Genomic DNA, 13,168 nt, shown 5'->3' on the forward strand with positions numbered 1-13,168 from the left:
AGTTGAGGAATTAATTTGCCAAATTAAAAGTTGAAGAATTAATCTGTAAAATTATAAAACTTGAGAAATTAAATGAACTGAAATTTAAAAGTATACACATAATTGTTAATGCTTATTCATAACAACGGTGAAAATTATTACGTAGCACTAAAAACTATTGAATGTGAAAAAATTATTAAATTGTTTGTTCATAACAATTTTAATAATTTTCTTTTAACATTAAAAACTATTAAATTTGAAAACAGAAAAAATCAAAACAATTATATAAAACTATATAAGAACTTAACCGATAAGTTTTTACAGTTACAGAAACTTTTTTTTTGTATTTGATGCTATTAATAAAGTAATCTTAGTTGAGTCTCTATTGTTCATGCATGAAAGCCTAAATTACTTGGATCTTACCATTGTATTTTTATAGATTTATATAGTCAGATTCGAGCTGTAGATTTATTTTAGATCAGTAATATTAGACTATAAAATTATATTGTAAAGTATTGTTTTATAATTATAAAACTCTGGTTTGTAGTACATGAGTACCATCTAAGAGCTACAAAAAAAATTAGAAATATATACGTTTGTTAAATTAATTTCTAATATTCTTTTTATCTTTTTATGTTATCTAAATTTTGTTCTTTTCTTTTGTATTAATTATTTTGAAAATAGATCAGAACTAAACTGTTTTCAAAAAATAAAATTTACCTGTTTGTTACCACATGATTTTTTTTTTGCAAAATGCTACATTTTTTTTTCAACTTGAACTACCATTTTTAATAGCTCAGAGCTATATATAGTTTATTTGATTTTTTTTGCACATTCAATAGTTTTTAGTGCTATGTAATAATTTTCTTAACAGTTATGTGTATATTTTTAAATATTAGTTCATTTAGTTCCTCAAGTTTTATAATTTTACAGATTAATTCCTCAATTTTTAATTTGGCAAATTAATTCCTCAACTTTATATTAACTCTGCGAAATTAGACTCATAAAAAGTTAACGAGATTTAATGTAACGTGTTCCGTTTTCTCAGTTAAGGTTTGACTATATTAGTCTTAATTTTGCATAGTAACATTGAGTTGAGGAATTTTTTTGTAATCACGATAGTTAGAGATTATTTATGTCGATTGCAAATAGATGAGGAATAAAATGTGCAATTTTCCGTCAACAAATCTTTTTATTTTGTGATCAGTTTCATTTGCAATTAATGGGTTAACTATCATCACTATGATTTGGACGATAATCGATTAATGTCATACTTCAGTAGTGTTTAATCATCATTAACAACTGTTTTCTGAGATTTAAAAAATTGCAAACCGAGTTCAAGAATTCCGAATACCTAATTTTTTTTTTCCAAACCAGATCGGATTAAATATTGGATCCCTACTAATCGCAATCCACAAAACAAGTTCGCACTGACTTTGATAAACATAGAATAGGTTAATTAGTCTTGGGATTCTGATTCAACTAAGGTATATAGTTAAATACTCCCATACCTAATAGTATATGATAACTACATACCACTCAACAAAACACCAATAATAAGTTCCTATCAATACTATAATTAATGACACCATATCATATGCCAATGGTTACCCAATGATTCTCTTTGCATTTTCTAATCCCCACATACAAAAAAGGCTTCATCAGCACCACTAGGAGCTCTTTTTAACTACCTCGCTAGCTCTTTTTTCCACTTCTTCTTTAACTTTTAACTCACTTCGAAAAGTTGACTACCTAAAAAAGAGAAAGTAAGAAAGATCACAACTTTCACATTGTGTAATAGAATGTTAATCTTCACTATTCTTGCAAATACTGTCATCTATCTCTTCTTCCTCCTCATCTTCTCCGTTCTCTTCTGCATAAGGACTGTCCAAAGCCCTCTTCTCCTGCTCCTCCACGTCAGCAGCCACCGTCAAGCTCCCATTTCGACCCCTCAATTTTGCATTCTTCTCATTTCTCTTCGCTCTACTTCTCAACTCCTCCAACAGCTCCCTCAGAGCTTTCTCTCTATCCCTCCGATTCTTAATCAGAGCCTCGCTTACGTCAGCCGGCGTAATCTCCGCCTTAACCACCACTTCTTCCATCTCCTTGAAAACGCCGTCGTTTAGATCTCTTTCCTCGTATCCCAAGTAGTTCCTCAGCAAGATCTTCAGCGAAGGAAACGTACAGTAGCTCATGTATATATGCATATCCATTCTTCCACTTCTCAGAAGCGCAGGATCAAGTTTCTCAATGTGATTGGTCGTGAACACAAAGATCCTCTCGCTGCCACAACAAGACCAAAGCCCATCAGTGAAATTCAGCAAACCGGACAGCGTAATCGTGCTGCCATTGCCCGAATCATCTCCTAAACCGGACCCGGTTAACGTCATCTCCGGATCATAGTAGCTCCCCGCCGTGCTCTGCTTCTTGCTCCGATTCGTTAAACTGATGGAACAATCAATGTCCTCGATCACAATTATCGACTTCGAGCTCGTTTTCATCAGCAGCTTCCTCAATTCAGAATTGCTTTTGACCTCCGTGAGCTCAAGATCGTAGATGTCGTATCCGAGATAGTTAGCCATGGCGGCGATCATGCTCGATTTCCCGGTTCCGGGTGGACCGTAAAGCAAGTATCCTCTTTTCCAAGCCCGACCGGTTTTCTGGTAAAAAGATTGGCACTTTGCAAAATCTTTGAGATCCTCCATGATCTGTTTCTTCTTCACCGGATCCATCGCGAGCGTATCGAAAGTGCTCGGATGCTTAAAGGGAACAGATTCCCAAGGAAGACCTCTCGAATCGAGAGACCCACCTCGCGAATTAGTGTAAAGAAGCCGATCCTGATTCTTGCGGCGAATCTCATTTGCTTTCTCCATGATGTAATCCAAGTAAGAATCGAGGATCAAGTTTTTGTCTTTCTTCTTGATCCGGAGAGTGAAGCCACGTTTCTCCTCAGGCATTGGTCTCCAAGCGAAGGTCTGAGTCTGTCTCTGTGTGACGATGTGTTCCCAGACGACGGTGACGGAGTTGAAGGTGTCGACGATGGAGTCGTTGTTGGAGAGGCCGAATGTGATTGAGGAGGAGTTGATGGCGCGCGTGAGGCTGAGGCGGTTTCCGGAGACGGAGGAGATGGAGGAGCTGAGGTAGAGCTGGACCGCATTGTAAAGCTCGTTGGTGTTGACGCCGTCAATCTCCGTTATGTCGAAGTAACAGAAGGAGGAGAAGAGTTGGAAGAATCTGTTGAAGAGTTTCAGGAAGGCGAAACGGAGCTCCGGTGGGAATACTGAATTCATTAGGCTCTGGCAAAAGGCTAAAACGCCGAGAAGCGAAGCCAAAGATGTCCAATACTCTTTCATCGTCTATAGAGAGAGAGATGAGAAACAGAGTGCTTATAAGGAGTTTCTCTGGGAGAGATGAAAAGGTGGCAACTTTATGGCTAAATCAAGGTGAGAGAAGAAAAAGGGAAATATGGGTTTTTGAGAAACGAGGGGATTTGATTGATTTGTCTCGCTCAATCAGTTGAATTGAGATTTTGCAGAGTTTTCTTGGACAGCGAGTCTCTCGTTTTTCCTGGAGAATTTTCAGAGAAGAGAGAGAGAAAGAGGGAAGCTTTTAGTAATCAAGCTTGTGATTCTGCAGTTGGTTGTGTTTTGGAGAAAACAACTCAAGAAAACACAAGAGAAGAGAACAAAGGGGCGTTTCTCTCCATTTATACAATTGGTTAGATGATTTTTTTGGCATTTATAAACTTTTCTTTTCTTTTTTAGGAAACTTTTGTTCACCTTTTAGAGATAAAATATATTTTATTAAATGAAAGACAAAAAGCTTTGAAAATGTGGGGGCGAGTTCATACTTCATATGGACAAAAAATAAATGTTTTGGAGTAACAACAGAAAAAGAAGCCAATTTGGGTTTGGAGCTTCCTTTTCTTCTTGCAAGAAAATAATTACTACATATAAATACCTAAATATATTGGTCATAACTCCTAAAAATTGGAACCATAAAGAGGAAATAAATGCTTTGACCAAAAAAAAGAGAGGAAATAAATGCTTGTTCAAAAGTAAGGAAACAAACTAAATGTTGACATCAGGACTTTTTACTGAAATTAGTGACTTTCTTGGTGGAGTTATTCGACTTATTTATACAGTCAAGATTTTGGTAAGAATAAAAACTATGGAGAAAATCATCATAACTAATTTCATTTAATGCCGTTAATATGACTTCCATACGAAGAAGATGATATCTGATTAAGTTTATTTTTTCTGTTAAAGATATTTGACCAAGTTTGATGGATCATTAAACCAATGTTCTACAAAATGAATAGTCTAATATTCATAAATTCTGTGTGATCGGTATTTCCCAAGTTACCACCCTGACTATTGGGTCTAAGGTCACGTTTTTGCAAAGAAACAAGTGAGTCAACCTAAAAAAAAAAAGAAGAAACAAGTGAGCCTGTTCTGTTGCCAATCTACTGAAACCCTTGTTCGAACTTGGTGTCTCTGTCCATTTTGAGAGCTAGTCATCTCATTTTTTCTAAAAAAAATTATATATATATATATATTTATATTGACCATCCCCAAATGGGGCATCGGAACAGTAAGATCGTGAATCTGAACAAAATCGCGGCAAAGCATGAAAATAGACTAAACTAGTTATCTTTACATTTTTGTGTGTTTTGGCCTTTTGGGTAACACCGTAACACAATAATGTTGAAATTAGTTTCATATGTGGCGTTGCCAAATAATTACAGATATTTTTGGATTTAAGTTTTGAAGATATTATATATATATATATATATATATATATATGACAGATGGTTTGAGAACGTTGAATCATTGGACTAATTCACAAGATCTGTCTTTTTGTTATTGTTAAAGAATGCACAACATCTGTCTTTCGAAAACATACAATAATATTCTAAATGATCATATATATGTCCAAGACTCCAAATTAGAAAGGAAACACAGACCATATCGAAAACATACAATAAAATTATAAATGTTCATATGTTCAAATTAGAAAGGAGACACATGGACCAATATTATCTCTCTCTCCGGGATAACCTCCCAACATCCAAATGTATTGGTCTCGAAAAATTGATAACAATGGAAGTTTTTTTTTTTAAATCCGACCACAGCTTATTTGTAGTCGCTGTGTCGACTTTTAAGTTTTTGTTACGACTCTTCTCAATTTCACATTCCTCATGGAAATAATATTTTGTTTGTTACTAAACTTCACATTTGATTACAATGTTTTTTCTGTTGGTAAACTTACATTAACACAGTATACTTATGCATATATATAATTTTATCAAGTCTAACTCGGGCCTCAAGGCAAGTAAGCTCGGTTTTTAGGCCCTGTTATATATCAATGATGAATCATCAAGGACCACAATAGGCCCGAGTAGCACGAAAGCATTATAAAATACCAAAAGAAAATGCAAGACACACTTACTAGTTTTAGTAACTTGACAAAAGTAAGTATAGACCACGTACGCACCTATTTTCTCAAGCAATAGACTAGTGAATAGTGATATTTATTGTTCATCTATTGTATATGACAACGTTGCATTTACTGGAAGATACACAAGTTATATAATTTAGATTCAAATCAATAATTATCAACTCTTTCTTTACATTATCAACATTATTCTGGATTAAGAAAAGGATTAACAAAGTGTTTTATTAAGAAGAGGACTTGAAGTGAAAATAACGTTTAGGGGAGTAGAGGCGGAAGAGGTTGAAGGCCGAGAGGAAGGAGAGGATGATCATGAGAATTGCCGCGATGTAGTTTAAGACGATGGCACTTCCGATCTGAAAGCAAAACCTCGTGAACTTGGAGCACCACTTCATCCACTGAAGCTCCCTCGAACCTGTAACCACAAGCAATGAGTGTTGCGCCGCTGCTGATGTCCCGGCGAACATCACGTACACTGCCGTCTGTTTCATCTCGAAATTAATATCATACACATATCTATAGCATGTTAAATCAAAGATACTATAAATCAAGATACTTAATGTGTGATATGTCTACCTGATCCAAGAGGTAAGAGAGCCATTTAGAATTGGTGGTCTTTTGTCCAGCACCAAACCAACCAAACCCTAATTGAACAATGTTATATGCAGCAACCACAACATCTATGTACAACTCAACCCTGAATTAAAATCATAAACAACGCAAACATATTATAAGTATTATAAAAAGAAAACTTACAGCTAATGTTTTTGTGGGAGGATGATGTATTATGAAGATTTGTGTTATCCAAAAAATAAAAGAGTGAAAGCAGCAGTCCCCACAGTACAAATTGATACATTTCATGAAATTTTGACCAAAACAGGAACTGTTACTAGAAAATTTTAACAAAATCCTTCCACAAACTGTGAAATATTTGTTTGACAGCGCCCATACAAAACTCAAAATCTATTAAATACGATATGTAATGAAAAACCATCGGAATTTATTTCAATGATTTTTTTATTTCATATGGACTAGTGTTGCAAAAGTGAAAGGAAAATAAGGGTTTAATTTGCAGATTTACTACAACAATCTTTTGGAGATTAATATTGTATGGATAGCTTAAATTGTTAGTTATACATATAAAATCTAGACAATGAAAATGGACATACTCCAGAGCAAACAAATCTCTGAAAGTGACTTTCTTGTGGATATAAGCAACCTCTTTGGTCTGAGAATCCAAACCGACCAAAAAAGAAGTGAGGAGGAGAAAAAAGACGATACAGAGTCTCAGGAGCAATTCTGTTTCTCTCAACCTCACCATTTCTTTCTCTCCTTCCAACAGGAATATTCACTACTCTTATTATCCGTTCTCCCTCTCTCTCCCTCTCTATTTTTTTTGTTTTAGAATTTTTTTAGATGTATCTAATAATGAGAATACAGGAAGACTCTTAACATAAATTTGTAAATGTACATTATTTATAGAATGGTTTGGACTTTGGATTTGAGGATTTGGCAGGGGGAATATAATACTGAAGGTATAAAAAAATGTACGCGGCAATTTGTAGATCACTTGTATAGTTTTTTTTGGTTATAACAGATCACTTGTATAGTTGTACATGTATGAAGTAAAATACCGGTGGACTTCTCAATTCGCATTGAATGGTTTGATGAGCTAACTGCCTCTAATGAATTTGATCCGTAAGGATTTATTAATTAATTTTCTGTCCTTGTACTCTTTCTTTTTTTTTGGCCAAGAATCTTAGTATTTGAATTCTTTTCATCTCTCTTGAAAATCATTAGTGGGTTAATTTTTTTTGTCGTACTTCGTGACAAGTTATATACTTATATAAATCATAAAAAATTGGCCTTGCAGAAAAAATTATCTTTAATAAATCGAAATAATTTTGCTGATTTTCTTAATCACAAATTTTTATCAGAAAATATTAGTTTATATTTATTTCTAAGCTAGAACTAGTTAAGAAAAAAATTGTGATGGTTTCACGAAACGTATATCATCTCTCTCTTTAAAGTAAGGTTTGACGCGCAAAATGTCAATCATTTAGTCGATTGATACACCAACTTTTTGTACGGAATAATATTAGTATTATTTGAGAGGAGACTTGAGTAACTTGCTCTGATCCCCAAATTACGCCAGCAACGTCTTAGTAAAACAAAATCGGGGAACTTGAATCGTTGTCAACTACACCTCTAATGGACATAGAGATGTGTTGAGAAATAGTCACGATGTGCTCTAAATGAGGTGATTTTGACTTAAGCCAGATTGCAATTAAGATGGAAAGTGACAAATCAATAGCATGTCGACTCGCTTCAACATAACATATTAACATTCATGAACCTTACTTCTGTGATCCTGAAAATCCAAATTGAGTTTGGACCAAACTTAACTTGTTTTTATTTTTTGGACCTGTTTTCATTATCTGTAAATTAAAATATTTTCTTAATTATTATATAAATTATTGTAGACACATGATTCCGTTTTATCCGTAAATTTAATGTAGGTAATTTGAACATTTATTATATCTAAAAATCAATGTATATTAATTGAATGTTCCTTTTTCGACGTATTGGATGTAATGATTAAACAATGAGATAAGGAGACTTGAACAAGTGTGATTCTGAAAATGCATTTGAGTTATATGAAAGGAAAAAGAAATCTTGGATATCAAAAATAGAAATTTAATTTCAAATATCATTGTCGAAGAGGAAGTGAATAGGTATTGAAGCACGTTCTGTGCTGTAAATTGGACTGTCCAAAAAGTTCATATCCTAATAGTGACTCTTAAAAGTATTTAATGTTAGGGCCCTATTAGTTAGTTGGACCAACCAACGCATTCATTAAACTTTGAAGCTAAAAAATATCTTTTGAATATTATAAACATATCAATAACTTTACATCGAATTGAACTGTTTAAAATTTTCCGGTATCTCTATAAAATATTCTTGTTAATTAGTGCAAAAATTTGCACATAAAGTAAAACAAGTTTGTTTAACTTCGTTATGATTTCTATCAGTCTATATTATTAATTAACGCTAGTTTAACTTCGTTATGATTTCTATCAGGCAAACGCTCTATATTATTAATTAACGCTAAAACTACATAGATCCTTAAGTAAAGTATTATATGATTTTGAGTTGGAAATTTAAAATCTCAGATAGATGTAAATTTTATTTTTAAAAGTATGGAATAACGGTATTGGTAAATGATTTACAAAAGTTTTGCTCGATAAAATCAGGATCTGACGAGCCGATGTTGCATTAGTTCATCAAAACTCTTTTTCTTCCTTTTTGCCAAGATCACGGTTCTCTCATGCCATTCGCTGCATACTAGTGTTTGTATTACTAGTCCTTTGAGGACCTGCGGAATCTCACTTTTAGTAATGTGTACATATTTTTCAGCAAAATGATGCTGCTTGCATTGCACGCAAAAACAACCACAATTAAAAAAAAAACAATTACACCACATAATCGAGTACAAATTTTTATTTTTCTTGGTAAGATTACATACACGTGTGTTATCGTATCTCAGAAACACCAAAAGAAAAAAAGAAAGAATTCAAAGTAAACATCAAAGTATGATATAAAACGAAGGGAAAAAAAAAGAAGAGTTATTAAGGAAAATGCTCGAAAATTCTCATAGTAGGATCAACCAAGATTTAAAGGTTACATTCCTTGGGGAGACCCTGAGGGAACCTCTTATAATCAGTGCAATAGTTGTAGATCATGAATTCGTCTTGCACCCACTTCATCTGTCCGTACTGGTGGCTACTGAGAGTGGTCCACATCCACGAGTCTTTGTTTGCGTCACAAGTCACCCATGTGGAGTTCGATGTCCTGCTACATGAGCTTTGGTCGTTAAAGCTCCTGTAGGAGGCTCTGAATGGTGCATTGTTCCAGTCAATCTTCACGCGACCGCCTTGTGTTGCCCAGTCATCGGCTTCCCAGAGGCTTGAGTATATCTTCATGGGTTGGTACGTAGGGTAAGCCACCCCATTTTTCTCGTTGTTCTTGAACACCCGAATTGGGATCCCATCCACAAGGAAACTTCAGACACAAGAAAGGTTAAGAATCATGTCAAACTGATATTAGACGTTTTAAATGCCAAAAAGAATTGCTCAAAGAAAAAATAAGAAGGTAACAACGGATCACGTATAAAAAGGAGAAAAATATGGGATTAGCCATGTCAAATTTCGTAAGCTATTATAGCAAAACCAATGAGTAATGAATGAATAAAAACATATCTTATATACATAATTTTGCAAAGTATTATCAATGTAGGATTTTCTGATAGACTATATATACTCACATGATGTTAGCAGGGTTCCAGTGGACGGTGTAGGTGTGGAAATCTGCGGTGGGATCGAACCAGAGATGGAACTGCATCTCACGATCGCCTTTACCTCCGGTGAAAACATTGGTGTGGATAGTGTAAGGCTGTCCTGTGAGATTTCCCAAGAACTCGAAGTCAATCTCATCCCATGTCGCGCCTTTGGAAGAAAGCTGCCACAGAAATGTATAATATTAGGATATAACTGAATTCATTACTGATTGGTTTTGAGAGAAAAAGAACCCTAATATATCATATTGGAGATCAGTTAATTTGACAAGGAGATTCCTTACGTAGTAGGCGGTGACGGTTCCAGCAGAGTTTCCAGCAACAAGCTTGAGCTTCATGTCGATCTTACCGTATAAATACTCCTTCTTGGACTGAAAACCTGAACCGGAGGTCTTGTCGAGAGTGCAAGTGAGAAGCTGTCCATTCTCGTAGATGTTGGCACGACCATCTCCCCAAGTGATATCAAAGCTCTCGTAGAAGCTTCCAGCGGATGCAGCCACCACAAAGAAGCCAATGGCGAGGAGGAGAGACAACAACAGAGGTTGTTTGGTTGCGAAAGCCGCCATTTTGGCCCGGTTCTCTGTTGTTTCACGCCGTGAGAGATAAATGTTTGTCGATGGACTTGGATTGTAGATGAGTTGGAAATGAGAAGTTATATAAAGAGACTTTCGTGGAGGCACATAATCGACGTGGTAGTCGTAAACTTTGTGTGTACTAATATTTAAATGAAGAATCATTCCTTACACGGTTCAACGTAGACAGGTTCGTGGAATAGCTTAAAACTGATTATTTAATAGTCAAATAGCTTATTACTTTATAATTTTTGTCTGTGGAATCAATATAAGAATCTCAGAAAATTATGTTTAGTAACTACAGTATTTAGTTTTTACAGTTCATATTAAAACAAATTTAATAATATCGCTCTCTAAACAATACAAAAGAAAAGTTGTTGATTAGTTGTTAGACCATAAATTCTTATTCCTACTACTTTCTAGGCATAGTCGCATAGATAAATGAGGAAGTCAGCACAAGCTATATCCCAGTGTACACAATAATTCCTACGGAAGGCATGAGAGAATTCACATTGTTAAGGAGCGTGCAAGTTACAACTAGGCCTCATGGCCATGCCCCGGAGGCTCTCAAGGGTTATATAGGGTTTAAGGTTGTTCATTTGAAGGGTTCGGTTTTCCTTTTGTTTTTTTTTTCTTCCTTCTATTTTATTTGTTCGCACACTGTTCTTACTTTTTCTTTTCTTCGTACGTTCAAATGCTTTCTTTTGGTAAGGTGATGGATCATTTAAATACACATATACTTACATAGACTAAATGAAAAAAACAGATGTGCAACCACATACTAGATACTTTATATGATGAATTAAAGAATTTTTTTTTTAGAAGGCTTTGAATCTTTTGTTTTGTTTAAAAGCTTTACGCAGCTAGGCACTCTTGTGGAAGACCTTGAGGGAACCTCTTAATGTCCGTACAGTAGTTATAGATCATGTAGTTACTTTGCACCCATCTCATCCGTTCTTGACCCGTGGAGTCTAACTCCTGTGACAGCCACGAACCACTACTACTCCCTTGTCCTGACCCGTTGGGGCACGACGACTTACCATTTGACATGACGCAAGCTTCTTCATTAAAGCCGCGGTAAGAAGCAGTGAAGGGAGCTTTAGACCAGTCGGTTTTGACTAGACCGCCCCTTGTGGCCCAGTCTTCAGCGTTCCATAGACTCGAGTACATTCTCATCGGCTGGTTCTTAGGGAACAGAGTCCCTTGAGATTCCATGTTCTTGAATTCTCTTATCGGAGTTCCATCAACGGAGAATCTAAATTGATAGAAAAAAAAAAAAAACACAATGATCAGATTCAACAACGTAATGGTATAAATTATGAAAAAAAGTAACGCCTAATATAATATGGATGGTTTGTTTTGGTTCGGGTTTGCTATTTAGTTATATATTCTTATTTTCTTTTTAAAGATTTTTTTTAGATATAGAGGTAAAAATGTAATTATGTGATGCATAAAACCATTTTCGAATTTAGTTTCGGTTAATCAAGGAAGAAAAACAAGAACACTTACATAATGCGTTGTGGGTTCCAGAGGATGGAGTAAGTGTGGAAATCACTAGTTGGATCGAACCAGAGTTTAAACTGTTGTTCTCTGTCGCCTTTACCTTGCGTGAAGACATTGGTATGAAGTGTGTAAGGATCGCCACTTAGATTTCCCAAGAACTCGAAATCAACCTCGTCCCATGTAGATCCAGGTGATTTCAACTGTAAAACATAAAAAACATCAACAAAAACAATCAAACAACCATTTTGAGCTATAATTACTCTAAAGGCTCACAGATAACACACTAAAGAGACTTACATAGTAAGCAGTGACTGTTCCGGCGGAGTTTCCGGCCACGAGCTTGATCTGCATGTCGATCTTACCGAACAAATACTCGTTCTTGGATCGGAAGCCTGAGCCGGAAGACTTGTCGAGAGAGAGAGTGAGAAGATCGCCGTTGTTGGTGATCTGTCCACGTCCGTCTCCCCAAGTTATCTCTACGTCTCGCTGAAAATTGGCTGAAACAGAGCAAATCATAAGAGCGGAAAGCAGCAGAACAAACATAGTGGAGTAACTGATGATCGACATTTCTTTTTAAAAATTTTTTTTTTGGTGGGTTTTATTTTCTGAGTGTAGATTTTTTTGGTTTTTCTTGTGAGGTCGAATATAATTGGTTGTATATATATAGTAAGAGCAGAGAGGGTCAGAGAGGAAGGTTCGGTTCGGAGGATGGGTTTGGTGAAGACTGAAGACAAAGGCGCGTTTTGATTCGGACAGCTGGAAGAAGGAAAGTGATGGTTAGATAGATGGCTTTGGAGTTGGAGACGCGGTTTTTGTTATATGTTTCTTTTTTGTCAAATTACATTAATTTAATCTGACCATCTCTCGTTGCTTTTTCTAGATGAGCGTATGGGAAACAGCTAAGAATCTCATCTTTGTAACCATCCTTATTGACAAGTTTCATATCACCAAAGACTCCAAGTGCAGCCATCTTAGAACCAGTCCAAACACAAGGGCGTTAGTCTTGTACTTTTTTTTTGGGTCAAGAGTCATGTACCACAAAGAAGCCAATGGCGAGGAGGAGAGACAGCAACAGAGGTTGTTTGGTTGCGAAAGCCGCCATTTTAGCCCGGTTCTCTGTTGTTCACGCCGTGAGAGATAAATGTTTGTCGATGGACTTGGATTGTAGATGAGTTGGAAATGAGAAGTTATATAAAGAGAGTTTTGTGGAGGCACATAATCGACGTGGTAGTCGTAAACTTTGAATGTACTAATATTAAAATGCAGAATCATTCCTTACACGGTTCAACGTAGACAGGTTCGTGGA

At 35.6% G+C, this 13,168-nt stretch overlaps 4 protein-coding genes across 6 annotated transcripts; all 4 read right to left on the bottom strand.

Moving 5' to 3' along the window:
• Window positions 1-1,489: 1,489 nt before the first annotated feature.
• Window positions 1,490-3,656, bottom strand: LOC18029823 (AAA-ATPase At4g25835). Its single transcript, XM_006413202.2, has one exon. The coding sequence runs from the start codon at window positions 3,330-3,332 to the stop codon at window positions 1,785-1,787; it is 1,548 nt and encodes a 515-aa protein (XP_006413265.1). The 5' UTR covers window positions 3,333-3,656; the 3' UTR covers window positions 1,490-1,784.
• Window positions 3,657-5,551: 1,895 nt separating this feature from the next.
• Window positions 5,552-6,883, bottom strand: LOC18029824 (CASP-like protein 2C1). The gene is made up of 3 exons (XM_006413203.2): window positions 6,603-6,883; window positions 6,010-6,130; window positions 5,552-5,915 (listed from the first exon to the last, which is right to left on the bottom strand). The coding sequence occupies exons 1-3, from the start codon at window positions 6,752-6,754 to the stop codon at window positions 5,661-5,663; spliced, it is 528 nt and encodes a 175-aa protein (XP_006413266.1). The 5' UTR covers window positions 6,755-6,883; the 3' UTR covers window positions 5,552-5,660.
• A 2,224-nt stretch (window positions 6,884-9,107) lies between these two features.
• Window positions 9,108-10,410, bottom strand: LOC18029825 (xyloglucan endotransglucosylase/hydrolase protein 14). Its single transcript, XM_006413204.2, has 3 exons — window positions 10,072-10,410; window positions 9,758-9,951; window positions 9,108-9,495 (listed from the first exon to the last, which is right to left on the bottom strand). Exons 1-3 carry the CDS (start codon window positions 10,351-10,353, stop codon window positions 9,108-9,110), a joined length of 864 nt encoding a protein of 287 aa, XP_006413267.1. The 5' UTR covers window positions 10,354-10,410.
• A 652-nt stretch (window positions 10,411-11,062) lies between these two features.
• LOC18029826 (probable xyloglucan endotransglucosylase/hydrolase protein 23) lies at window positions 11,063-13,019 on the bottom strand. 3 transcript variants are annotated; one of them, XM_024149283.1, is made up of 4 exons: window positions 12,892-13,019; window positions 12,160-12,368; window positions 11,869-12,062; window positions 11,063-11,614 (listed from the first exon to the last, which is right to left on the bottom strand). In XM_024149283.1, exons 1-4 carry the CDS (start codon window positions 12,962-12,964, stop codon window positions 11,215-11,217), a joined length of 876 nt encoding a protein of 291 aa, XP_024005051.1. In that variant the 5' UTR covers window positions 12,965-13,019; the 3' UTR covers window positions 11,063-11,214. The 3 variants fall into 3 exon arrangements, with proteins under 3 accessions (XP_024005051.1, XP_024005050.1, XP_024005049.1); XM_024149282.1 differs by having other exon boundaries at window positions 12,160-12,359; window positions 12,899-12,961; XM_024149281.1 differs by lacking the exon at window positions 12,892-13,019 and having other exon boundaries at window positions 12,160-12,489.
• Window positions 13,020-13,168: the final 149 nt, after the last annotated feature.

Source organism: Eutrema salsugineum, unplaced genomic scaffold, assembly GCF_000478725.1.
Source record: "Eutrema salsugineum unplaced genomic scaffold, Eutsalg1_0 scaffold_1, whole genome shotgun sequence".
In the NCBI taxonomy this organism is placed as follows: domain Eukaryota; kingdom Viridiplantae; phylum Streptophyta; class Magnoliopsida; order Brassicales; family Brassicaceae; genus Eutrema; species Eutrema salsugineum.